This window comes from Zonotrichia leucophrys, chromosome 3, assembly GCF_028769735.1.
Source record: "Zonotrichia leucophrys gambelii isolate GWCS_2022_RI chromosome 3, RI_Zleu_2.0, whole genome shotgun sequence".
In the NCBI taxonomy this organism is placed as follows: domain Eukaryota; kingdom Metazoa; phylum Chordata; class Aves; order Passeriformes; family Passerellidae; genus Zonotrichia; species Zonotrichia leucophrys.
In genome coordinates this window covers 83854836-83880833 of record NC_088172.1, presented here as the reverse complement: position 1 = coordinate 83880833, position 25998 = coordinate 83854836, and the positions used below count along the sequence as shown (strand labels likewise).

Genomic DNA, 25998 nt, shown 5'->3' with positions numbered 1-25998 from the left:
GTGCAGCCTCAGACCTCGAGGGTATTCATCTGATCTAGCTTAGCATTTACTGAACTTGCTCTGCGATATCCAAGTCCGAACCAAAATACCCGTGAAGCACATTGATTCCTAATCTGTTGGTTTTTGTTATTTTTTTTAATTAGCGTAAACAAATGTCCAGTACTCCGCATCCTTAAAAGTCTCCTTCAGTCCAGCCAAAAACAGTCCCTCTAGAAGGATGATAAAATTATTTATTCTTACATTAGTTTATGTACACAGTAAAGACATTCGGCTAGAAAAATGTCTCTATTGTAGTAAGAGATATTCAAACAACTACAAACTATCAATAAATACATTAGAAACATATGGTATGCTGATGTAGAAATACCCTATGCTCTTTTGGTTACTTACCCAGTACAATATTATTGAAAAGTTTTTTGGTATTCTTCATGCAACATCAAAATTCTTCCTGACAGTTCATGCTATACAACATTTTTTCTTTATTAGGAATGGGATGAAATTTAAAACCCTGTTTACAAGCAGTAAAAAAATCACTGAAAATTTTAACATAAATCTCTTAATTTCTGTACTAAAAAGAACAAATTTAAAGAAGGTTGTCTTTAAAAAAATTAATCTTCTCAACTAATTCTTTATAAAACAGGCAGTATTTCAAAAGGGATGTTTCCATCACCCAGGATGAATTTGTGCTTCAGAATTTTAAAAAGAATATTCATGGCAAAAACCTAAACCCAACCAGTAGGTAGAGGAGAGACTGCAGGTAGGAACTGCATAAAACCAAACATGCTTCCAAAATCTGTCTAGGAAAACACTAAACACTTATCCACATCACTATGCCATCACTTATTCTAACAATTAGAAATGCAGTTTTAATAAAACTTAGCTCTTTTCATGCTCAAACTTCTTCACAAACATTTAAATAGCCCTAGTGCTTCTGCAAGTATTATTATTCCCATTTTACATTTGGGGTGGTGGAGGCAGAGAGGGCTGGGAATTTGCCAGGATACAGACCACACACATCCTTTCCATCTTGCTTCCCTTGCTTGTCCTTTATCACTTTCTGTATTGAACACTCAGTGTCCTGGAGAGCCCCAGGACACAGGGATGGTACATTCCCATCAGTTGTTAGTGGTTATTATGGAAGTTGTGTCACTTTGAAGGTTACATGACAAAAATTAAAGTAATGAGTGACATGAAATCCAGGCTCAGGGTTGATGTCACAGAATGGCACACCACTGTCAAAACAAGCCTGCTCTTTCTGTAACCAAGTGTTATGCCTAATTCATTCTGTTTTACAGCTGAAATGATTCCTGAGGTCAATGGTGGAGGTACACAAGAATAAATTTGTTCCTCACAATCTGTCCCCAGGAACATGGAAAGCCCCTATGGTGGCTCAGTACATCTTGACATTATAAAACAAAAGGACTTCTAGATCAAAACAAAGATTTCCCATGTGCTAACCCACCAGGAGGTACAGATTACTAAGGTCTCTTCCCCTCCACCCCTGAGTTAGAAAATACATGTGTCTGAATTATGCCCTGAAAACCATGTGGGAAAGTGAATGTCTAGCAATAAGATTGCAGATACAAAATAAAGTACTTTGCCTTCATCTGGGTATCAATCCTTGAATTATTTAGATTCTTATCAACATCCCTTATGGGAAGGGTATTTTTCATTTTACCACATTTGCCCTCTTGAATTTTCTATCTTATGCCTTTCAGTCTGTGCCCTGTTTTGGTTTTTATCCTGCCTAGTTTACTCTTACTCCAAAACCAGCTTAGTTTCTTGCTGTCTCTTGATAAGCTTTGGAGCAATGGATAATGCTGAGGTGTTTCCCCACCTGACCTGTAAGAGATGAGAGATGCAAAATTCTGCCACTTGTAATAACAAAATCACTGAGCATGCAGAATTACATCCCTCTTACAGGCACCCAAAGGGCTTTAAAAAGGCACATGTGTTCTGTGTCACTTGTTCCTCAGTGCCTGACCTTGGTGGTTTTAGTCTGTCTCAAATAAACCCTGTACAATGCACACATTCCTTTGCAATATGGAAGGAACTTGGAATAAAAATTAAGATCTTCAGACATCATGGTCAGCAGCTGTGTCATCCTTCAACAAACACTAAAGCTGCACTGATTGTCAAAATTGGCTTCTTACAGCAACCTCACTCCCTAATCTATTTTCCCCCTTTCCCCAAACTTCTAGGAGAGGAGGAACAGTGCATGTTACATAAGTGAGCTATTCCCCAAGCTATTCCTGCCTTTTGTAGAGCTGGTAAGGCCAGAAAACATCTCTTTTGCACAGATGTGGAAGCAAAAGAACAGGAGTTTTGCCCCTTCTGCAGCAGTGCAGCTAGGAGCTGGCAGGCTGGCTGAGTGCCCTGCCTCTGGCCATGTCCTGAGAGGTGAGAAGCACCTGCAGCTTTTGGCTTCAGATGGGGACTGTGGATGTTTACCACCAATGGAAACCAGTCCCAAGGCACTAGGCAGGAGTGGAAAGGACACAAGAAAGCTGTTGTGACCTGGGGTACTCTGTACAGCTGAAAAAAAAGGCTAAAAAAAAGAGACATTGGCTCCTTCCTCTGGGCTTTCTGGAAAAACATGATTAAAACAAATAAAAAAGATGCAAGATACTTGGCCAATGTTTACCCTGCCTGACTGAAGCCTTTTTCACTGCTTCAAAAATCCAGGAGATGGAGGGATCAAGACACATTGATTCTAATTTGCTAATGTTGAAATGTTTGCATTGCAGACAGATGAAATGCACTTGCATGTTTGGGCATGGCTTCACTTCTGTGTGAGGGAGAGGAGCCCACAGGCCTGCCTGGGCTCCTGGAAATTTTCTGGAGGAGGTTCATCTCCAAATGGCAGTCTGGGGATGGGAGCCAAGCATTCCCCCCAGCCTGGACTGAACCAATCTGAATTGGATGCATCTTTGCGCCAGCATGGACTTCTAGCTGCCTTAAAAATGCAGTCTTGGAAAAAAGGATAGAAAAGGAAAGGCTGATGCTTTGGCAATTCTTTATCTGTCCTGTAGTCCAAAGCCATGAAATATTCTCAGTAGCTTGACTGGTGGCAATTTGCTATTGCATGGCTGGTGCTCACCACAAAAGCAGCAGTCACATAGACCGGGCTTTTCACAATTCCTCCAGGTCAGTTAGGTCCACGACCACTTTCAAGAAGAGAGTGTCATCTCTGATGTAGGTGTTCTTTGTGCTCTCCAGGACGGTGTGTGGCACGAAGCGCGGACAGCCAGAGGCGATATTCATTTCTCCATCTGGCCTTTTGAAACTGCTGCTGTTGGGATCAGCTCTAAAGACTTCCACAATGTGATTTTTTTTCCCACTTTGGTCCAAAAGCATAAGTGTAACCTTCTGCTTGAAAGGCCACAGCAGCAGCGAGTCAAACTCGCCCCTCATGACCACGAAGTAGAGGGAGATGTGGGTTCCCTTTCCCGAGCCATCCCCGTTCAGGTAGGCTCTGGCACACAGCCTGTACCCACAGCGGCTGGTGTAGAAGGGCTGGCTGGCTATGGACGGCACACGGCCCTCCACTGCCTCTCTTTTCTTCTTCTTGTAGTCCGTGATTTTCCAGATTAATTTCCCATTGTAGCACGTGCCTTCCAACAGCTTAAATCGTTCTTCGTTTTTATTGAGCTGTGCTTTGTGATTATTGATCTGGCGATCATGTTTGCTGGATTGATCTTCTAAAACAACTGAGAGAAGAGGGAAATAAAAAGAAATAGAAAAAAGAGAGACACATTTGGTAAAATAAAACCGTCAGAGCCCTGGATAAAATGAGCACCCAGGCTCAAGCTGGCAAAACTGATCTACCCAAGCCTGAGTACAGGCTATGAACTACAGCTGTTAACTTTTTAAAACTGTAATTGCAGCAGCTGGTAGTTGAATAAGAAAAGCTGTCGACTATAAATTGTGAATGCCAGAATAGCACCACAGCCTCCATCACAGTGCAGGAGCCAAACCAAGGCCAGCTCTGTGCTCTGTGGCCCTGCAGTGCCACTGGAGTTCAGGAGACACTGTGCAGTAGGGGAAGGTGGGAGAACACTGCACACACCATCACAGTTTGGTCTCAGAATGCAAGAAGAAAGCCCTTTCTAGTGAAGAGCTCCAACTGCCTGAGTGTAGCACCAGAACCTCCACTTAGCCAGCAGTAAATCAGCAACCCCCCACGTGTGCAGGGAAGTGCCAACATACCCAAGCGCTGGTCGTATGTCTCCATCAGGGCAATCTTCTGTTTCACTGTTTCAATGGTGTCAAACAGGGGCCGCAGGTCTAGTTTACTTTGCTGCTGGTTTGCCATCTGTATTAGCTGCTTCACTTGTGATTCCAGGCGTGCAGACTTGTCCAGGTGACTGGCCAGAGCCTTCCCAGTTCACGCCATTGGAAGAGGGTGGGAAGTAGAGACAAGATATATCCATAAAACCAGGCATTTGCTTTGAATTAAGATAGTGAAGTCTTTAGCATGTCAGCAGTAGCAACAATGTGATGCATTCAAAGTGCTCTGCTGGCTTACGAACTTATCCCAGTGCTCCTTCATGATTAATTCAGCACATTAACAGACTGAGAAGCCATTCCTCATTCAGAACCCATTCACACTGCACCACTTCATTCAACTCATTATTCAAATTTACACCTGCACATTTGCCCTGGGCATCTGACCATGAGGATTTGTACTTTTTTTTTGCCCAGACATTTATCCAAACTTCTGTATCGATTCAAAGGAAAAGACAATACCATATTGTAAAAAAATGAGAAGGTCTAGGGGAGATTTATTACTGCTGTGCTATTAATAACAACAATTACTGGAGAAACATATTTCAGGATGCAAAAAAGCAATTGGTAAAAAAAGTAAAATCAACGTCTCACCTGAGTGCTTACCATCAAGTTGCTATTGTTACCAAACAGTTGTGTATACTGTCTGAATTCTTTCTCACACTTCTTAATGGCATCTGCTAGCTGCTGGATTTTAATCTCTTTACATTCCAGGCTCTTATACAGGTCAGATATCTACAGATGGAAAAATCAGAGTATAAATGCTAAGGAACATCAAAACACACGATGCAGAAATTATAATGTATCTGACTATACAAGAGACAGTGGGAAAGTTTACAAAGCAAATCCTCTACGTGAGCTAGACAGAGCACTCCTCCATTCACTGTTTGTGAATAAGCACTGCAAGAACTGCACATAAGGTAATCAGACTTTTGAGCAGATCTGTGTGGCTCCAGGTGCAAAGAGGTTCCTATCTCTCATTTCCATCGTGATGATCCATTCAGCTCTATAGTGGGATAATATATACTTACATGCACAGGTGCATGTATATGTATATGCATTTTTTTCCTCTGCTGATGTCTAACCAGCAGAAGAGATGAGTCAGTGAGGGACACACACTTCAAAATCAAGTCTTAGCAGTTTGGGACTTTTATTTCTTGCATAAACAAGCAAAGAGTAAGTCCCCCATCAACTCAGTTAACAGGACTGGGCCTAAACCCAGTCTCCTGCTGGGAGCCAAAGAAGTGATCTTGAGCAGAGAGGTGCCTGCAACTGGCTCTGCTGTCCTCTGTGCTGCCTCCACACAGAGCAGGTGACCTGGGCACCTAAAGGCTGCTTTTGGAGCAACCTGGCTAGTCAATTAAACTTTAAATTACTTTATCTCTAAACCTCAAATCCAGTGTAAAGCAGAGACTGAAAGCAAATGAGGTGAGCAATAGCAAGGAGCCTCCCACTGTGCCTGGTGGAGAATATATGTGCCTGAGCACACAGAGGTTTCCCTGTAATTAACTGGCTTCACTAGAAGAGCTTACTCTGTCTTCTGAGGTGTGAAAAACCATAAAAATAGTCTTTAAAATGTACCTGATCTAAACCAGGCAACAAATGTAGAATCTCGTATCATCCTCTAACCAGTCAAGAACTGCTGAAGAGTGCTCATTAAATATGACTTACCTGCTCTTCCAACCGGGAGTTCTTGTCTAAAATCTGCAGCATGTGTTCCCTCAGGGCACTGTTTTCATGTTCAGCAAGTTTCCCTCTTTTAACCTTAGTGAGGCAGAGGGGGGAAGTGAAAGAATAAAATAGTAAGATAAGCAGATTTTTGAAGCTGTTGGTAAAAAAATTATTGATGCAAACATTCAAAATGTCTCCTTTATGCCTTGAAAGGGAGGGAAGGGCAGTCCTGATTCTCTAGTATTTCATCTTAGCCAGCAGAAATGGTTGTGAAAGGACATAAATTGGTTATTTTAATTATTCTGATGGTTTGGGAGACAAAGTTCAGTCCTGGTACAGACAAAGATGTGCAAAACAGTACCTTTACATGACAGCCGTACTGCTTGTATGGACAGTCCACTTCTGCCTCGGGACACACAGCGTGGTGCTTTTCAATCTGCATGTATTAATGAAGCAGTTTGTGATTAAATAAACACTTTGTAATTCAAAGCACTAATAAAATCTAAATGCCTGCAAAAAGTGTGAATAAAGGCCATTGTCATGACACCACCAATCACTTTACCAGGAAAACAAGTATTCAGAATCAATAAGCAAGCCAGGTATTCTTCCATGCTGCAAAACACCCATGGCTTGCAGTGACAGAAAAATCCACTTAGAAGATGGGAGATATATCCTTTTTAGGATCAAACAAAGGAAACTCTTAGAGAAATGAAATTTTATTGGCATGGGCTAATGTGGTCTGCAGCTTTCAGTTTTCATAAATTTATGTGATATGCTGAATTGCAGTATCAGAAAAAATAATAGTACCTCTTTTTTCAGAATTATTTGTGAACAGTTTTGGAGACAAGGCACAGGATAATCAGGGCAGTCATTTTTCTCATGATTCTAAAGAAGAAGAAAACAGAACAAGGCAATGGCTTTCATTTTTGTAAAGTAGTATATACAGAGGAAGCTATGCAAAAAGTAATCCCAAACATACAAATGCAAGTCACATATCACGTTGTTGTTCATAAGAGAGCATCAATAATTGGTATAATTTAAATTACATTTATTATACTTTCTTCTTCAGCTACTCAGCCAAATTTTTTTCCAGGAGTTAAGTGCCATTGCAATGCTGGAAACTTTTCACTCAGCAATATTAAGGGGAAACAGGTGATGGTTTCCCAGGAATGCTCCATAATCTTACCTTTATGTTAATTAACACCACATGTGCATTACAGTACTGGCACCTCTCTTCCCGGAATTTACAGTGCTGGCTCAAGTGCTCCTTCAGGTCTTTGCGGAGAATTCGATCCTGACATCCATCATTAGTGCACTGCATGCTTTCAAACAAACACTGCTGCAGATGCTCCTGCAACAACAGCAGCAGGGTAAATGCCAAAAGGCCAGTGTGGTTCCCTCCAATCAACATTCACCTAAGCATTCAGAATATGAACGAACGCTGCGATTTACAAAGGCTACATAAAGCAAATGGTTCTTATTAAAAAAACAACATCCCAAGGCAAAGCTGGAACAAGCTAAAAGCTGTAATCTATGCTACTTACAGTGTATAGCTGCCATAATCCTTGTATTTGAACCACGTTGCTACAATAACTCTGAAGACAATCATGGGAATTTAGCTGATCACAAATACACGGAGCTGTCATGAAAATCAAAGGCTTCAAAATTTGATCAAGCAAACCAACCTGATATCGCCCCAGAATTACTTTTGAATTGCAGTCAGGAAAGTTTTTGCAGAACACATGCAAGTTGAGAACTTCTCTTTTACAGCAGTTATCTTTGAATACCTGTAAAGGAAGCAAACCTGCCTTAATATGCAGTCACATGGGATGTTATAAATAATATAAAAGAACAAAGCATCACTACAGATCTTCTAGGTGTTCAAGCACAGACACCATAATTGTGAGTATGGCTCTCGATAATTCATATTGAAAATTTGTACTGAAACTATAAATTCAGCTATTTATGACATTTCTAGTAAGCATAGTTTTTTTCTCCCCATGTAGTTATTCCAGAGATGCTGATCCATCCCACAGCCAGCAGGACTAGTAGCCCAGGAGCTGTATAAGCCCTGCCAGAGCCTGCCTGTATCTAGAAGAAAGCAGCTGGGGCTAACAGGCTCTGAAAGCCAAACCAGCTCTGTGCATGCTCCACTCTGTTCAAGCAGTGCCTTTGGGATGGAGGTGATGCTGAGATATCCTTTCTGGCACCTCTGAGAAGCAGCACTGTTCTCAGCTGTGTATGCAGAAGCAAATGAAGCTCCCAGAGCAAACTCTCAGCCTTATTTAGAGATCTTCCCACATTGTTGTCATCAAAATTTGCAAGAAATACAAGATGAAAAATGAAAAACAAAAATCCTGTAGATAGTCTGATTATAATTTCCTATCAGGATTAGGAGAGAGAGGAAGGAGACATTTTATTTCCCTGGAAAATTTCTGTCAGGACCAGTATGTAGTATACTTTTAAGCTTTGGAATATAAATAAGGACAAATGAATCCATTATAAAACAAAACAACCAAAAGCAACAACAGCTTGCAAAATAAAAAGGATTATCTCTCTTTTCCTCTAAAAGTTACCCAAAAGTAAATTAGGTCTTCAGGGTTAATGAGATCTAATGGAGATAATCAAGAAATCAAATTATAGCCAAGTTAAAACGAAGACAATCAAATAAACAATATACTCCAGCAAGACAGGGAATTTAAAAAGCAAGTCAGTAAAATCTCCTTTAAAAAACCATACATCTGGTGACTTGGGAGGATTCAAAGCTTTGTGAAATTCTTCAACACTTTACTGGAAATACAGAGGACTAAAATGAAATAACTTTAGAACATGAGGTATAAAATGAAGCTTAAGCTAGACAGCCATAATCCTTTTCTGGGAGAGCATCACTGAGTAGACTGCTTCCTTAAGCATTATTTCAGAGACAAAAAAATGCTCTGCCCTGAGGACTGAAAGCCACCTTGTTCTCAGCTGCCTTGCCTTTCCCATGTAAATGCTGACTGCTGAAATAAAGCTACAGCCACTTACCTCATGCATTTTTATTGTTTCTTTGTCGACAGGACAGGTGGGCACTGCATTTAACTCTCTAGATCAAAAGAAGAGTCGTGTTAACCCACAGGAAATTCATTTTATGAAACTGGGCTATGCTATAATCTGACTCTGACAGCAGTCAGCAGTAGATAGCATAAAAACAATAAGTCCTTTAAAAATACTTTCATCTGGCAACTGCACAGCCAAATTCTGCCCATAGCTCAAAGAGGACATAAAGCAGTAACTGTGAATACGTAACAGAAAGCAGAGTCTGTCCTAAGAGTGTTCAATGGTAAAAACCACAAGATGTTTTTTAATTAAGGGAACATCATCACTGTCTGACCATCTGCAGATCACAAATGTCATATCTCAAAAAATCTCACTGTGTGCTTTAAACCCAGCCTTTTTCTACTAGAAGCAGTGCCCTCCTTGATATGCCACTAAAAGGAGATCTAATGGCTTCTTTCTTAAAAGGCATAGGAATAATGTAAAATCCAGGAAAATAGTCATAGAGGCTGTGCAAAAGGAGTTAACCCAGAGATAAAGCAGCAAACATGAAGCATCTAAAGTTCACAAAAGGTAATTAGTGATATCCATGCACATAAAGAGGCTCATCTGCAACCTTTCCAGGTGAAATCCTGCCCTCAGGCACACCAAAGAGTCCATAATGTATTCCCAGACAGGTCTGGAGAATAAACTCATTTGTACCAAGGAAGAGGCATGCTAGCAGCCTTGTGATCTGACTGCAGCATCAGGTAATATTAACATCAGTTTACAATTCTGCTGAATTCAGAGGAATTATACAGAAGCAAATGAACACAGCCTAGTGTAACCACCAGCACCAACACCATGAGACATCAATGCAGCAAATTCCTCTGAAGAGCACCATGGCAGACAGACAGACCACAGCAGCATCTCACACAGCACTATCAGCTTACATCAACAGTTTCTTTATGCTGACTTCCCTGCAGACGGGGTAAGGTCTTTAGAGACACCTTTAAAACACTGAGCACGCAGTCACGGGTGTGAAAAGTGCATTCATATGGCTCTACACAGATATTTACTATATGTATTTTGCTGTATTGATTAGTGGTGCTGTATTAACATTTTAATAATATGGTAAATGTAGTTTTGTGGTTAAAAGGTTACTTTTGTAGTTAAAATAGGACCTATGTATGTGGGATTTTTTTTTAGAGAAAGGAATGAGGTACTTGCACCAGATAGCAGCCACAGGACAACTAAATCTTTCAGAGAAAGAGAATTTATTGCCCCATTATCAGAAGAAATGAACTTCTTCCTGCCTTGCTCAGTCCTGAAGATGCCATCAGGATTAAGAGGAAGAAGTTGACACTGACCAGACTGAATCCTTTGTTTGAATAGAATTTATGCATCATGTATGAGATGTATGAATATTCAACTGGCTATTGCTTTTAAGGGTTAATCCTCTGTTAACGTGGTGTATTTTTTGGGCTTATGCTGCCCTGAAAAAGGTACCCAGATGTCTGTTACTCTTTGTTTCTGTTGTCTCATATTGTCCTAATCCAAATTGTCCAAATTATTATTACTCTAATTATATTATTTTTTAAAACCATTTTATTACTATTAAGCTTTTAAAATTTTAAAAACAAGTGATTGGCGTTTTTCACCCTGGGTTCAACAGAGCCCTGCCATTGACTCCTTCAGCCTCTCACTGGGTGGGCAATACCACTATGGCACTCACTGCTGATTTATAGGAGACGTGGGCTGCTCTTTTTAGGAAAGGGAGCAGGGGAGCCTGCGGACAGGGAGGAGCGGGCTGTCACCTCAGAGCGAGGATGCAGTGCTGGCAGAAGCGGTGCCCGCAGCCCGTCTGGTGGGGGTTGTGCAGCACCAGGTGGCAGTGGGCGCACTTGTAGCGCTCCTCCAGGCTCTCCACGAACTTGTAGTCGGCGTTGGGCTCGAAGTCCAGGGAGCCGGTGCTGGAGGAGTTCTGCCGCGTGAAGGTGCCCGAGGGAGCAGCGGGCTCGTCACAGGCCATGGGGAGCTGCGCTGGGAAGCCAAGCAGGCGCAGGGAGAAGCTCTTCCAACACTCCCTGGCAGCCACTCTGCCTCGGCTACCGCTTGCAGTAGGCTGCTGCTGGCAGCAGGGCTCTCATCTGCAGAGGGACACAGGTTTCAGAGGGAAACGTGCTGCCAGCTACGGAAGAACAATAAAACACTCACAGAACCACAAAACAAAGATCACGCTGCACGCATCAAAGCACACTTCTTTGGAAAAGAGCTTCACAGTCTGAAAATTATTCCACAGAATTGTGATTTTTATGGTTTGGTCGGTTGAGTTTTTTTGTTTGTTTTGTTTTTTTGTTTTCTTGCAGCAGTTCTTAGCTCTTAAAAAACGACACGAGTCTCAGCCACAGCTGGGGAAAGCAGAGGCCAAGTCTTGGCCTTAATACTCACCAGGAAAGTCTCCACATAAAGCAGAGCCCACCCACATGAATTTACAAGTTCACTGCACTGCTTCAAGCAGGAGATGGCTTTGTAGTTCACAGCAAGGAGCATACAAAAAAGAAGCTAGCAGGGGGATTTTACCTTCAGTTTAGGTGTTACAGGAGTTGAAGCCTCTTAACTTGACATCTTTCTTGTTCCTGTTGATCATTCATTTCTAGCAGTAAACTCTTATTTTACTGGATTATGTGCAAGTTTTTGGCTATATTAATTCTGCCTAAAAGAAGTGGTGGGAAAAAAAAGAAAGAAAAGCAGGGTTGCAATCAGAAGTGTGACGTAAGTTTTTCTTTCAACCTACCATAACTCATACACAGCGCAGGAATGCAACGTTAATCTTCCAGTAGGAAAAACCATCAACATTTGTTCCAAGCCTTATGCCACAAGCCTTGAGATTTGCCACCAGTCCCTCAACCTTGCAGTTTCTATTTTTTTGCAAGTAGCTCAAGCCCTAGAGCCACTCTGGTTGGCATTTCTTGCAGCTTTGCACTCAGAAGACGTTTTCCTTACAGGACTGTACAAAACACACCTGAGCTGCCAGATCCTGTTTTCAAGAGGGAAGTGCTCAGTTTTACAGCTGTGCTGTAAAGGATGCTGTCTTTTCTCTGTGTGCACCACCCACCCTGTCAGTCACTGGAGTCACTCTTACTGGCATCAGCACCTGTCTGAGAGCTCTCACTCATCTCCTGTAAGGTCACCCAGGGCATTTGCTGCTTTTGGAGGGAAGCAGGCCAGCACATCACCATTAACAACCTCGTGTCTGGCATGAAACAGCGCACCCAGGGCTGACACTCCGCCCTCCCTCCCTGCTGCAGCGGCTCCTGGCCCACAAAAGCAGCAATTAGTGAGCTGCCACAGAGCACCTTGGGCTTCAGAGAGCAACATCCATTTTCCTTTCCACTTTAACAATCCATACTGGGCCAGGAAATCCTGCAGACAGAAAATGTGCCTGATTCAAAAACACACCAAAGCACTTAACCAATTAAAATGTATTCCACAGCCAACATTTAAGTGCTCCTGTAACTGAGCACCCTCGTTAGTGGCTGTACACAGTATTCACCTCCCCAGCTTGTGAGGGTCTCCCTGCCTTTCACCAGGCTGCATGTCTGACACACTCCAGCACAGCTGAGCATCTAACACTGGTAGCCCTCAGGAATATGAACCATAATCATATTCCAGCCATTAAAGACTTATTATTCCAACAGGAGTTTGCAAATTACCCTGTTTGGTTCCTCCAAATGAAGAGCCTCCTGCTTCAAACCAGATAGGGCTGTCCATTTGCTTCTTTCATTTTTAAACAGTCGATCTTTCCTCCTCTGAAAAGGCACTTCCAGTTCCCTGACACCTAATAAGGAGCAATTCTCTTTTCCTCACGTCAGCCAGAGATGACAAAATGCAGCCTGAGGGATTACCAGTCTCCTGTCTGGGCTGCCTCAGGAGCAGATGCCAGCAGCAGAGTGTTCCTGCTGCTTCTAAGGCAGTTGGAGAGCTGTCACCATTAACTTCCAGAGCATGGACCACCCACAGGATGAGCTGCCTAAGAACTCACTCGGCCCTGGGTCGGTGACAACCCTGAAACAAGTTTCCTTCCTCTCTCTTATTGCTGCTCTCTCTCCCGTTTACTTGGCAGACAATTGCCCCAGTCCTATCCTGCTCCAGCACTTACCTCATCTGATGGTATGGTTTAGCAAGCTAATGCATCACTGTGTAAAAACACACTAAAATAAAATCTACAACAACAACAACAATTCTATGTTGCCTTTAGGGATCTTCCTTAACTCCACAAACTCCAGCAGGGGTGACGTATTTTAGGCAAAAAAGTTATGAGACACATTAAAAAGAAACACTCAGCAGCCCAAAATTCCATAAAGAAACTCCTCCACAGCTCTCACTGCTCATTAAATCGACCCAAAATCACTCCCATTTCTTTCTGGAAGGAGCACTCTCCTGTGGTACACCACCTTCCAACTCTCCTGCTGAAATGAGAGCCTGTATCTCTTTAAACACCTTCCTAATGCACCCAACCCAGATCCCACTCCTAAAAATGGATACTCTTGGCATCTCCATGGAAGCACCTCCTCCACCTCAGCCTGGCCCAGGCTAGCACTGCCCAGCTGAGGGCACCTCAGGACACAGGAAAGAGCACCCCAGGTGAAAGGGGAGGCTGCCTGCTCAGAGGACAGAGCGGAAACCTCAGAAGATGAGGGAGCTCACTGCTGCTGCCAGCCTCGCAGGAGCTTTGCTGCAGGGCTTGCAGCTGTTCTGCTGGAAGAAATGGGCTGCTCCAGGAGGGGCCTGTGGATGGCAGCGCTTTGCCCAAGCTGGAGAGGAGCCCGTGTGAATCAGCTGGGCAGGCTCAGAGGAGCTGAGAAGCAGCAGCCCCTGCCAGCCAGCACTTGGTGGATGTGATCCAAAGGAGCCCAGGCAGTGTAATTCCCATGGCAGCACTCACCAGTGACTCAGGGCACTTGCAGCAGCTCTGCTCCCACTCCTGGCTCCCAGCGCAGGGCTCTCGGAACTGAAACCAAAGGGAAACCGTCAGGGGAAAAAGTGCTGTAGGTGACAGTGAGAGCAGCCCAGGGTTATCTGAATCAATTTCCTGCTTACGCTGATGCCTGGCCAGCGTAGGTAGGGGCTGAGGGAGCTTTCACTTCTGTCTGCTCACAGCTTCCAGCAAGGGGAAGCTGTCCTGCCTTTGTGTATGCTGCAGTTTTTCAGCACACGTGTGAACTGTAATGCTGGTTTAAAATAGCAGAGAGCGGCAGGCTCGTGCTGCATAATGATGCTCTGGTGGCAGACACAGTGCATGCTGGAAAGGGATTTTCACTGCAACTGCACTGCAACAGCACACACACAAAACCCCCCAACTTATGGAGACTGAAAATCGACACATTAAAAGACACATTAAAAAAAAAGGATTTCCCTATACTGAAACAAATAGAATTAATTCTACCCACACATAAAAAAGTGGTATGAATCACTAGGAACTAAGCCCAAGTCCTATAAACAGCAACCAATGAGTGGGAGCTCAAATGTAGTGCAGTACAAAGAGCTCACAGCTGCACCTTCCCACCACCTCAGCATCCCAGCCCTGCCTGCACCATGAGCTGCACAAGCAAAATGCTTCTGGAACAACTCTTTCCATGCAGATGCCTTAACCTCACTGGAAATAATCCAAGTGGGAGAATTTTCATAACAAAAACAAACTTTATAAATTGGGAGCTATCCTGTTTTAATACCACCACACCAAACGGAGCCCAAACATTTTCCAGTAAAATGCTCCACACTTAAAATTGCTTCTTGTTCAGAAACTGAGCAGAACATAATAATAAGGAGAAGAATCAGCATGGGCATGACTTACTAGAATATAAAATTGCATCAACATTTTAAAGCCATGTTCAAACAGCTCCCTCCAGCACGGCTGCTCTCTCTCTCCACCACCAGCAGTCAGAATGACAGAGGCTGTGTGCAAACCTTGATCACACTGAACCACTGTGGACAGATTAACTTCTTCTAGCCACAAAAACAAACTTTCTGCACACAGGAAAAACCATTCCTTACAACGTGGTTGCTTTTTTAAAAGAGAATAGGTTTTTCCTGTTTTCTCCAATGAGAAACAATCATTACCCCATGAGCTGTGAGTGCACCATTACAGCCAAAACTTCCAGGACAGCAGAACCAGGCACAGGCACTGAGTGCCACCATGTCTCAGACTGAGAAGGGAAAATTTCCAGGTTCTTATCACAGATCTGATCACCACATCATCTTGTCTTCTTCATGGACAAGAAGACAAGATCCCTGGTCCTGCTGCCCAGCAAATGGGGCTGAGAGCCCAGCTCCTGCCAGGCTCACTGCACGAGGGGAGGGTGAGCTCAGCCAAGCTCCAGGACTGGGGTATTCCCAGTAAAAAGCACCTTCCTCACTTGCCAGCTTCCATGTCATACATACAACAGGGCACAGAAAAAAGGTTATGCACCTACCTTTCTGTAGCTCTAGTCCACCTCTGTTGCTTTACACTAAGACACTTGGGAGGGACAAGGCTGAGAAGATGCCCTGTCCCTCCCTCTACAATTATCTACCTTTTATGGTAGATCAGAACTGTCTTAGGCACAGTGGGAAAAGTTTTGTCAAATTTGGAGGTCTAAGATCAAGCCACTTCATTGGGAGGTAACAGGCAGAAACAGAATGGAGGGGAATGCATGTTGCATTAAAACAGCCCTCTCTAAGCTGCCTTATAAGCTATCAAATTTATGAACAGATTAGCTGCTTCCAGTACTTTTGAATTAAAATAACAAAGTTGTATGATTTACTACTCTAAAGTCCTCCAAAACGCCACTATTTTGGGGACAAAAAATATATGCCCCAACTCAACACACAGAGTGGAAGTGCTAACAGTTTCCTAAAGAATGACTAGAAGTATCTGTACAGTCTGAGATACATATTTAAGATACAGCAAGCTATAGGGAGCCATGTGGAAACAGGAGATGATGACATCTGACATCACTGGGGGATCATCCTTGTCCCTTGCAGCCCATGGAGAGTTAGAACATTTTGACTGCTGCCAACAGAACACGCTGGCAGAGTGCCCATGTGGGAGAGGCACCCTGGCTGCACCCTGTGTGTCCCTGCAGCACAGAGGCTGAGGAGAGAAGGATCCCTTGTTCACCAACACACACCCAGTGCCAGCACTCAGGGCTCACTCCCCCTTCACCTGGCAGCGAGGGAACCTCAGGAACTGCTCTGCTCTTGTCCCAGTCACTTACAAGCTGCAGGGCAGTGACCAGCTGGTACCCAGGACAGAGTACTTCTAACAGCAACAATTTCCTATTGGATATGTGCCTGAGCACCCTTGGGGGATGTTGCTGCTGAGGACAGCAAAATAAACATTTTCTTTTGTATACAGACACCACTCTGCTATTGAAGTTTCAACTGTAATATTACCTCATCCTCAAGGCACAGTAAAACCTTACTAAGCAAGCATCAGTTTGCTCATGTCCATAGGCAAATTTTCACTGAGCAGAGTAAGACAGTAGGGTTTCCTTTGCACAGAGGTACAGTCAAGCATTACAATGAATTCCCATAAGACTAGACTGCATCAGGGTTTCAAGACTCAGGTTACAACACTGCATTTAAAAAAAAAAATTAAAAATAAACTCTTAAAATTAATGAAGTGTGTCTGGTGCTAAAGCAGCTATTTTATAGCCAGTTTACTTATTTCTTACATCTCCTGTTTTCCCTGGATGTTCTAAAAAGAATTAATTAATTAATTTTGCATTATCAAGAAATCTATTTCTAATCAACAGAATATTGTTATGCCTTAAAATAACCTCATCTAAATAACAGCTGGAAAATAAACCTGTTGCCATCACTTCTGTGGCAATTCCTGAATGCTTTATCACCTTCCCAAGCACCACAGAAATCTCAGTAAGAAGGCTCTGCCTCTCACCCTTACAAGATCACGACACCACTTTGCCGGTTCAGGAGGTAAACTTGTTGCCTGAGATGTTTCTGGGTCTGCAGCCTTCCCCCAAGCCCTGTGTACCAAGCCCTGAATAGCCCTTCAGAAATGAGAAATAATTCTGGCAAGTTAAGCTGCTACCAGCATTAACAACACACATTTTGGTAAAGCCATACCTGGAAGCTGTAGCTGGTGCTCAATGGAGAGAAAATGAGAGAGAGACAGAGACAGAGAGACAGAGTCTACCAGCGTGAGCTTTGTGGTTAGCACAGCAGTACAAGCATTTTAAAACAGCAAGGGAGTGGAAATCCCCCAGAGTAGCTTTGAAAAGATCATGCATAAAAATGTTTTAGAAGTGTTAGGATACAAGGCAAGGCACTGAAAAGCATTTTGCCTTACTGCAATGATGCAGGGACTGCAAATTCACCATCTGGAGCAACACCAGGTTACCAAGGACGTTTGTCACTGTCGGAATCCAAGATGGAGAGTAGATTCACCTTCCACAAAACTGGTGAGTGGTGTGATCAAAGAAAAAGTACAAGGGCAGCAGGAAGCACACAAGGACATGAGAAACACCCAGGTCCAATCCTGTGGAGCCCTTTGCAGTAGCCTTGGCAAAGCCGTGTGAACCCACCCATTGCAGGAAGTGAAGTGGCAGCTCACAGAGGAAGCAGCACTGGCTCGTTCACATCAGCTCATGCCACAGGCTGCACAGGCATGAGACACTCAGACAGAACTCCCAAACTGAAATAAAATCCATTTTAAGAAAATAAACATTTTATTTGGTTTTGTAAGAACTTAAGTGGCCATAAACCCTAATGGTTTTGTAGTCTCAACTTAATTGTACACTCAGGATTCTTGGCAGCCTCCCTCCCCAGTCCAAAATGTGCTGCCCTCGAGGCAGTGCCTTAGGCTCCATCTCTACCCCCACTCTTTCCTTATCCTCCTCTGCCCTCTTCCTTTGCTTTCTGGTCTCTTGTTTTCATTTTTTTTTCCTTTCTTTCTTTCCTAAAGTAACCTATTATATTTTCTGTGAAAGCATTAAGTTGTAAGTCTTCTGTTATTTAAAATACTAATTTTCCAAAGAAAGGGTCTATTCTCATTTGTACTTAATGCAACATATAGCCTCTTTTGCCTTTTCCCAAAGCACTTCTAACCTATTTCAGTTTCCATCTTCCCTCCAGGAGGTATCTCAGCCTACAGCACGTTTTCCTGAACCTTCCATGAAGCTCTGGAACAGATAAAGCATTGCATCATGAAGTCAGTGGCCAAGGGAAAGGCACCAATTTGCAGGCATGCTGCTTCTTTATGGGATCAATTAAATTGATTTGAGTTGCATTTCTCAGCACAGCCTAAGCTCCCTTCTACAGTCAAGCTTTTTAACCCAGAAGGTGTCCTTTCATCCCTGCCATCAGCACCTGACACCAGAACTGCACAACAGCTTGTACACAGGCTTCCCTTGAGCCTGCCAGCTCTGAGGGAAGGGCACATCCAGTTGGATTCCTCAGGAGGAGGCAGCGCTGGAGAAACTGTAGTGCTCTGCAAGCACAGCTCCAGGAAGCACCATCTGCTTCTGGGAAGCTTGGGGAAAACCCCAAATGGAGAAGTTGAGTGGGAGCAGGATCTTAATTTTAAACAGTTTGACTCCGCAGATGAGTAGAGAGCAGCAGGGCAGTGTTACTGCTCGTGAGCAGCCCTGACCTCCTCCAGCAGCAAGCACAGTGCTGAAACCCTGACCAAGTTTCACACAAACTCAAGGGGATGAACTCACGTGAAAAGGCAGACAGAACAGCATTTAGGAAACAGAATGTAGGCAGAGACAGAAAAATGAAATAAAGAAACAAAAGTTACTAAAAAAAATAACAGTAAGGGACAGAAAGCAAGACAACTAACAGGCTTTAATTTTTTTATCTTTTAGTGTACTGAAGCCAAAGTGAGTCATCACTTTTCCGAACAAATAATTGGCCATTAAAATTTTTGCAGAACTAGGTCTTTGGGGCTTCCAAATTCACATCTCTTTCTCTGTCCTATAGGGACACACTATTCAGGACTTTAGCTGATTTGACCACTCTGTTGGTTTGGCCATGAATATCTGTTCAAGGCACAAGAGATCCTTGGTTTAATTTGCCACACCCAGACCCTTTGACTCAGTCTTTATAGAGGACTTTACCAGCATCTCCACAGAAATCTATGAATCAACTCAATGGTTATTCATCTGAATTAGTAGGATGAGCTCAAGAAAAATTTTAAACACATATATATGTCTGATGACATGTAGACACACGTTTCTAGCCAGAGCTGTCATTGAAAATGCAACCGCTAATGTAAAAACCCAGTGCTCTCAGGGACCCCATGAACTTGCTGTTGGGAAAGTGGTGACAGCAAAGATTATCACCATTTTCTTTCCTTAAAAAGACAAAAAAAGTCAACTGGAAGAAGGATGTGTTCTTAAAAAAGTCCTTCCCATGAGGACAGGCTGGAGATGCACAGAGGTCAGAACCAGGAGCAGTGCTCTCCCATGGCCCCTTCTCCAAAAGCAGTGGGCACTGGAAAGCTGTGCTGCTCTGCCTGAGCATGCTGCCACAGCCAGGCAGCCACAGCATTTTTCTGTTTCTTTCATAGGGCCACATTCCAGTTTCAAGCACTTGGATATAGCAGACAAGACTGTGAACCATATGGTCTTAGCACAGGTCAGACCATTTCATGTCCCACAGCATCTACTTTGGGAAAAACTGCTTTACAGATGGTTCCTAACCTTGAGGTTTGGTTAATCACTAGATGATTTGCATAATAATAGTAAGTAACTTTTGTATTTTGATATAACCTTCTGCAAAGTAACTTCACAGCAACATATTTTGCATACAGAATCCCTGTGTGCAAACATCAGTATATTACAGACAAAAACTTGCTTTACAGTCCCACTCCCAGAGACAAACATGCTTAACTGCAGAGCACTCTGGCCAATCCCATCTCAAAATCACTGTGGTTTAGGTGCAAACAGTTTCTCACACACTTGTGTATTTGTTGCAGTATTGAGCAGGGGAAACTGGAAATTTTTGCAACATTTTTATTAACAGTACAGCATGACTCAAGTTTCCTCACTTTCCTGAGCCCGGCCACATGCCAGGGTAAAGAGGTGAGCTTCTTTCCTGGGCCGAGGGAAGACAGTGGAACAACCACACACTTGCAGCCCAAACTGCTGCTGATAAGGCGCTGATGACTAACAGTGTGGTCATTAACCCTTCAGTTATTGCCGAGAAACCTGGACAGAAAAGCCCCAGAAAGCCAAAGAAGAGCTTCTGAAATCCTCCCCCTGGGGTGCAGTCCCAAGGGCACGCTGGCTGTAGGGTGTCCCAGCCAGAGTGACCAGGTGACCCCACACTGGCTGGGTCCTGCAGCAGCACTCTCAGTCTGCCTTGCTGCCCTGGCAGGGAATGCTCCCAGGAGCTGCTCTGGGCAGGGAATGCTCCCAGGAGCTGCCCTGGGCAGGGAATGCTCCCAAGGGCTCCTCTGGGCAGGGAATGCTCCCGGGAGCTGCTCTGGGCAGGGAATGCTCCCAGGAGCTGCCCTGGCAGGGAATGCTCCCAGGAGCTGCTCTGAGCAGGGAATGCTCCCAAGGGCTGCTCTGGGCAGGGAATGCTCCCAGGAGCTGCTCTGGGCAGGGAATGCTCCCAGGAGCTGCCCTGGCAGGGAATGCTCCCAGGAGCTGCTCTGGGCAGGGAATGCTCCCGGGAGCTGCCCTGGGCAGGGAATGCTCCCAGGAGCTGCTCTGGGCAGGGAATGCTCCCGGGAGCTGCTCTGGGCAGGGAATGCTCCCAGGAGCTGCCCTGGCAGGGAATGCTCCCAGGAGCTGCCCTGGGCAGGGAATGCTCCCAAGGGCTGCCCTGGGCAGGGAATGCTCCCAGGAGCTGCCCTGGCAGGGAATGCTCCCGGGAGCTGCTCTGGGCAGGGAACGCTCCCGGGAGCTGCCCTGGCAGGGAATGCTCCCAGGAGCTGCCTGGCAGGGAATGCTCCCGGGAGCTGCTCTGGGCAGGGAATGCTCCCAGGAGCTGCCCTGGCAGGGAATGCTCCCAGGAGCTGCCCTGGGCAGGGAATGCTCCCAAGGGCTGCCCTGGGCAGGGAATGCTCCCAGGAGCTGCCCTGGGCAGGGAATGCTCCCGGGAGCTGCTCTGGGCAGGGAATGCTCCCGGGAGCTGCCCTGGCAGGGAATGCTCCCAGGAGCTGCTCTGGGCAGGGAATGCTCCCAGGAGCTGCCCTGGGCAGGGAATGCTCCCAGGAGCAGAATATCTGCGAGACAGCAGAAACCACCTGAATCCCTGAGCCACCAGCAGCTGCCTCCTCAGGATCAGGAGACCAAGAGAACTACAACTCACACAGACTCCCTGAAAAAACAGAGAAAGGAGTGTCTCACCCCAGCCAGGTGATTCCTGATGATGAATTATGTCTATTTATGCAAAATCAAAGGGTCAGACAAAGAGCTGAAGAGGACAGAGGGCTATAGGGTAACTTAAAGGTGGGGAAAATAAAGTCTATGAAGCACCCTACAAGTCTGCACCTGCCCACTGAAGGGATTTTGCAACGTGACCCAAGCAATACGAGGCACAGAATGAAGAGCTCCTGACCTGTCCCACAGCTCTGACAGCTGTGTAAGAATTGCTCTTCACTTAGGGAGCCTGTGTGGTGAAATAAAGAACTGTCTGGTTTCTGCCCTCTGCACTTACCTGAGTTCCTTTTGTCAAAGATTACAAGAGCAGCTTTCTAGCTTCAAAGTCTTGTCCCCTCCTGGCTGTGATTCCTTACCCTCTCAAAACTCCATTAAATACCCTGTGAGCACCACAAGCTTTTCTTTCCTCCTCCACGGTGTTACTATGAATCTTATCTTTCAGCAGCTCACAACTCTTCAGTTTCTAACCCTAAAGTTTCCTGGGAGGTACTCACAGATGTGCCCTATCACTGCAGACCATCTTCTGCACAGGCTGAACTCTCAGCCTCTCCTCTGATGTCTGGGCTGTGGATGATGGCCAGCCCAGAGGCAGCACCATGACCCCAAGCCTGCCCTGCAGCCCTTCTCCCCAGCCTGGCACAACCAGACCCTGTTCCACTCAGCTCTGTGACCTGCATCTCCCTCTCAGGCTTTAAGTGTTAGATCTTCACAATACGTCACCAACTTCTCCTGCTGGGTGTCTCTGTGTGACACAGTATTTCTTGTCTGCTAACACAAATAAAACTGCCATCCATCACCATCATCCTCTGGTTTTCATTGAATCAAGGGTTTGGGTTGGAAGGGACCTTAAAAATCATCTTGTTCCAACCACTTGGCCATGGCCAGGGACACCTTCCACTAAACCAGGTTGTTCTAAGCCCTATCCAGCCTGGCCTTGAACACTTCCAGAAATGGAGAAAACACTTCCAGGAATGAGAAAAACACTAATTTCCAAACACCCATTTCTCTTGAAATGTAATATTTTACTCATTTATCCACCCTGTGTGCTGCCACAGGGATAATTTTTCTAAGCCACAGCTACAACCACATCACTTCTCACATCCCTCCACTTTGCCACTGCAGCAAAATCTCTTCACTTTCAAAGCCTGTTCTGGTCTCCCTGCACTTGCCTCTGCATCACCTCCAATGATATAAAGGTTCCCTCTCTGTTCAAGCAATGATAACAGGCTCCATTGCCTCCTTGACATGTATTTGTGCGCTGGGAGGGCAGATTTTTTTTTTTTTTGAGAGATATTAGCAGACTGTTATACTTCAAATCTCTCCTCCAAGATCTCCTTTGCCAAGCAGCTGGGAACAACTGGCTTCCGACCATCAAGGTGATCCAGAGGGTCCCACTGTCTCCTGTTGCTCCTGCACGCAGGCAGGTCCCTCCCTCTTGACTTGAAACTATGAACTCCCTTCAGCCAAGGAAGTTCTGCCTTCTGCTCACACAGAGGGGTCCTCAACCACAGCAAACACTTCTCTGCACAGCAGAAATAAAATAATCAAAGCTAACAGCAAAGGAAGTTGTCATGGGTGGTTTTAGGCTGAGCGCAACACATCACCACCAAACCTCATGCTCAGCTCTAAAGCAAAAATACAACACAGTCCTCAGAGAAAAGAAGATGATGTGAAAAACCAGCCATGCCCATGCTCATGCATTCCAGACCACCCCAATTTTACCTTCATCGCTAAACCTGCATGCTCTGTGTGCAATCAGCAGGGGAGTTTAAAAATACAACTGTTTCTGCTGCCAGCCTGGAGATGTGCCTGACCTGAATACACCCAGCTATTTTTAGCCCATCACTGCACTCCTTTCAGCCATCCCGTATTTATAAAACGGAAGTTATGAGGAAAGTTGTTCTTGGCTGGCACCGGGAAGGCACAACCAAGCTAACAATAGGCAAAGCAATTCAAGAAGTGCCAACAATAGGAGCTCTTCATTTTTTCTTCTAAATATGAGGAGTGTTGAAAGCGTTTGGTTAAAGCTTGCTGCGCCTCGAGATACTCCTAGAGTGCTGTTAATCAGGGAAAATCAGAAGACCCCCTGCACAAGCACAGAGGGGAGATTCCCTCCCTCCAGCAGCATTCAGCTGACACCAGCGAGGATGCTTGTTACAGGTCCCTGCAGTGTGAAAAGATCAGAGCTGCAAAGACATTCTTCATTCATCCGAGCAGTCCCAGCTTTGTCTCCTTCCCAGCCCCCAAAATTTCGGCCCTGCCTCAGCCTCTGGGGCGGGCACCGGGCCTACCTTTCCCTCCGGCATCCCGGGGGGCGGCGGCCGTGGCGCATCCCGGGCAGGGCTGGGCTGAGCCCGGCTCTATGAGGGGAGCCCCACGCCGAGGGCTCCGCCGCACCTCGCACAACTCCCGGGGCGCCAACTTCGGCTGCGCGACCCGGGCCTCCTCTGGAGCGGAGCGGAGCAGCCCCGGCCCCGCGCAGACCTGCTCTGCCCCGCGGGGCTGGCAGCGGCACTTCAGGGCTGTCACCCCCCGCCCGCTCGCCCGCCCGGCACCCACCGCGGGCCCGGCCCCGCTCCCTGACGCGCCCCGTCCCCTGTCCCTGCCCTGTCCCAGCCCCGGCCCCCCCGGCCCGCCGCACCTGTGCCGGCGCTCGCCGCGCTCCGAGCCGGGCCCGGGGCCGCCGCTGCCGGCGGTGCGGGGCCGTGCGGGGCCGGCCCGGCTGCGGGGGCGCGGCTCCGTGCGCGGCTCCGGCGGGCGGGGGGCGAGGCTCGGACGCGCTACTGCCGCCGCCCCCGGCCGCCGCCACCCCCGCGGGCGGGAGCCGCTCTCGGTTTCATGGCAACCCCCGGGCGGGGAGACCCCGGCGGCGGCGGCACCGCCCCGCTCGGGCAGCGCCGGCGGCACTCCCGGGCTGGGGGAGGGAGCGGCGTCCCCCCGCCTCCTGAGGGACGGCAGCGCCGGGAGCCGCGGCTGGGGAGGGCTCCCCTCCCCGGCAGCCCACCCGCAATCGCCGACGGCCCCGGGCTCCTCACGCCGGCCCGCAGCCCCCGAGGCGCGGTCCGGGCGGCAGAGCCGTGCCCCGCAGGCCGGGGAGTTTTCCAGGAGCGGTAGCGAGGAGCGGCGGGGCTCGGGCGCAGCAGCTGCTGCCTGCAGGGAGGGCAGGTATTGCTCTTTCATTATTTACACCTGCGGGACTGAAGGAGCGAAACAAAGCCCCTGCTAAATAGGCAAAGGACACGGACGTGCCACATGCCTGTTATTATTTGCTATTATTGTTACTGTTACGTGCCGGGACTGCTGGCTAATGACCCGAGACGTGCGAAGGGCTCCTTAACAAGGCAGGCAATGCCGCCCTCCTCCAGCCAACAGCGCTGATGTGAGGGCTCTGCCGCCTGTTCCACATCACCTGCTGCTGCACTTTGTTCTGTCTTTCACATTAAACCACTTCTAGGAAAACCAGTCTCTAAGGAACATTCCATCCTAGCACACGCACAAAAGCACTAAGGCTGACAAAAAAAGAAACAACTGGGTCACTTTATCTGGATTGCGTTCAAAGGAGCTCTAAAACCAATACTAATGAAATGGTTTCAGAAAGATTCGTCTTTTGCTAAAATGACTCAGAATTGTCACTCCCGAGGGAGTCAGTCCATAGTGCATTGAGTCTGGGAGCCCAGCAAAGGCATTACTACGACAGACACTTTTAAAAACACTCCTTGCAAAAATTAGGTTGGTTTTATTTTTTTATTAGCTTTTAGGAATATCCTGATTAGTCTGGGTCCGACTTGCCGGAAGTTCACAGGAAGATCCGTCAGAACAACAGGCATTATATTTCTGTAATTAAATATTTATGAGTTTAAATGAATAGCTTAGAGATGGGATCAGGTTCCCTAGCTGGTCATTGGCTGCACTGTCCTCCCAGTGCAGAACATAATTCCCCAGAACACTGCTTTGTGGGGATGAATAAAACCATCAGATATCAGGGTGCAGACATTAGCTCAAAAATCCCTCTTCACTTAAGGCTCAGTGAGCATAACAGGATGCCGGGTGTGCATTAAGACAAAGTTGCATCCTTGAAACTGCAGTAGAGATCCCAATCCCTGAATCTCAGTGCTTCCTTTTGAGCCAATCCAAGGGAAAGCTGCCAAGTCAGTAACAGCAACGAGAATTTATTGTGCTGCTAGAATTCTTTCAGTGTACAAAACTGCACTGGAAAAGAGCTTTAAGATTAAAGAATTAGAACTAAAAAGTAGCAGCTTTCACTAGTGGTGAAAATGAAGTAATTTTCCAAAGTTGTATTTCAGAATTAATTTTGAGGATGTCTGTTCTATAAAAGGGGGCAGCTGCTAATTAAATAGTCCAGACACTGTTGCCTGTATATGGTTTCTCCTCCCTACCTGACTGTACATTTTTGACACCTAGTTCACTGGCAATGGACTGAGTAGTGTTAAAATGTTCGTTTGCCTTTATCTCATACACAACTGCCTAGGATAATAAAGCAGATGTCTATCCCATAAATGCCTGGCTTTAACTCACTCTGAGAAAGGCAAGCTCTACCTCAGCCTCAGGAAAAGCTGGAGGCTCACCACGTTTAGCAGGATGACTGAGCTGTATTCAGTGCTGTTTA

At 45.9% G+C, this 25998-nt stretch overlaps 1 protein-coding gene across 4 annotated transcripts; it reads right to left on the bottom strand.

The window, feature by feature from the left end:
* Positions 1–213: 213 nt before the first annotated feature.
* TRAF5 (TNF receptor associated factor 5) lies at positions 214–24122 on the bottom strand. 4 transcript variants are annotated; one of them, XM_064709057.1, is made up of 13 exons: positions 24013–24122; positions 13922–13987; positions 11557–11689; positions 10791–11164; positions 8986–9043; positions 7644–7745; positions 7145–7309; positions 6766–6843; positions 6320–6394; positions 5959–6051; positions 4882–5022; positions 4210–4378; positions 214–3710 (listed from the first exon to the last, which is right to left on the bottom strand). In XM_064709057.1, exons 4-13 carry the CDS (start codon positions 11003–11005, stop codon positions 3133–3135), a joined length of 1674 nt encoding a protein of 557 aa, XP_064565127.1. In that variant the 5' UTR covers positions 11006–11164; positions 11557–11689; positions 13922–13987; positions 24013–24122; the 3' UTR covers positions 214–3132. The 4 variants fall into 4 exon arrangements, with proteins under 4 accessions (XP_064565127.1, XP_064565126.1, XP_064565129.1 ...); XM_064709056.1 differs by having other exon boundaries at positions 10791–11123; XM_064709059.1 differs by having other exon boundaries at positions 4894–5022; positions 10791–11123.
* Positions 24123–25998: the final 1876 nt, after the last annotated feature.

What these genes read in the sequence shown, in the direction of transcription:
- TRAF5 (XM_064709057.1), bottom strand. Translation starts at nt 11,005, where the DNA reads ATGGCCTGTGACGAGCCCGCTGCTCCCTCGGGCACCTTCACGCGGCAG. An exon ending in TAATTCTGGGGCGATATCAG is followed by an intron (nt 7,310 to 7,643) that starts GTTGGTTTGCTT and finishes CTGTTGTTGCAG; the next exon opens with GAGCATCTGCAGCAGTGTTT. An exon ending in ACTCCCGGTTGGAAGAGCAG is followed by an intron (nt 5,023 to 5,958) that starts GTAAGTCATATT and finishes TTCCATCTGTAG; the next exon opens with ATATCTGACCTGTATAAGAG.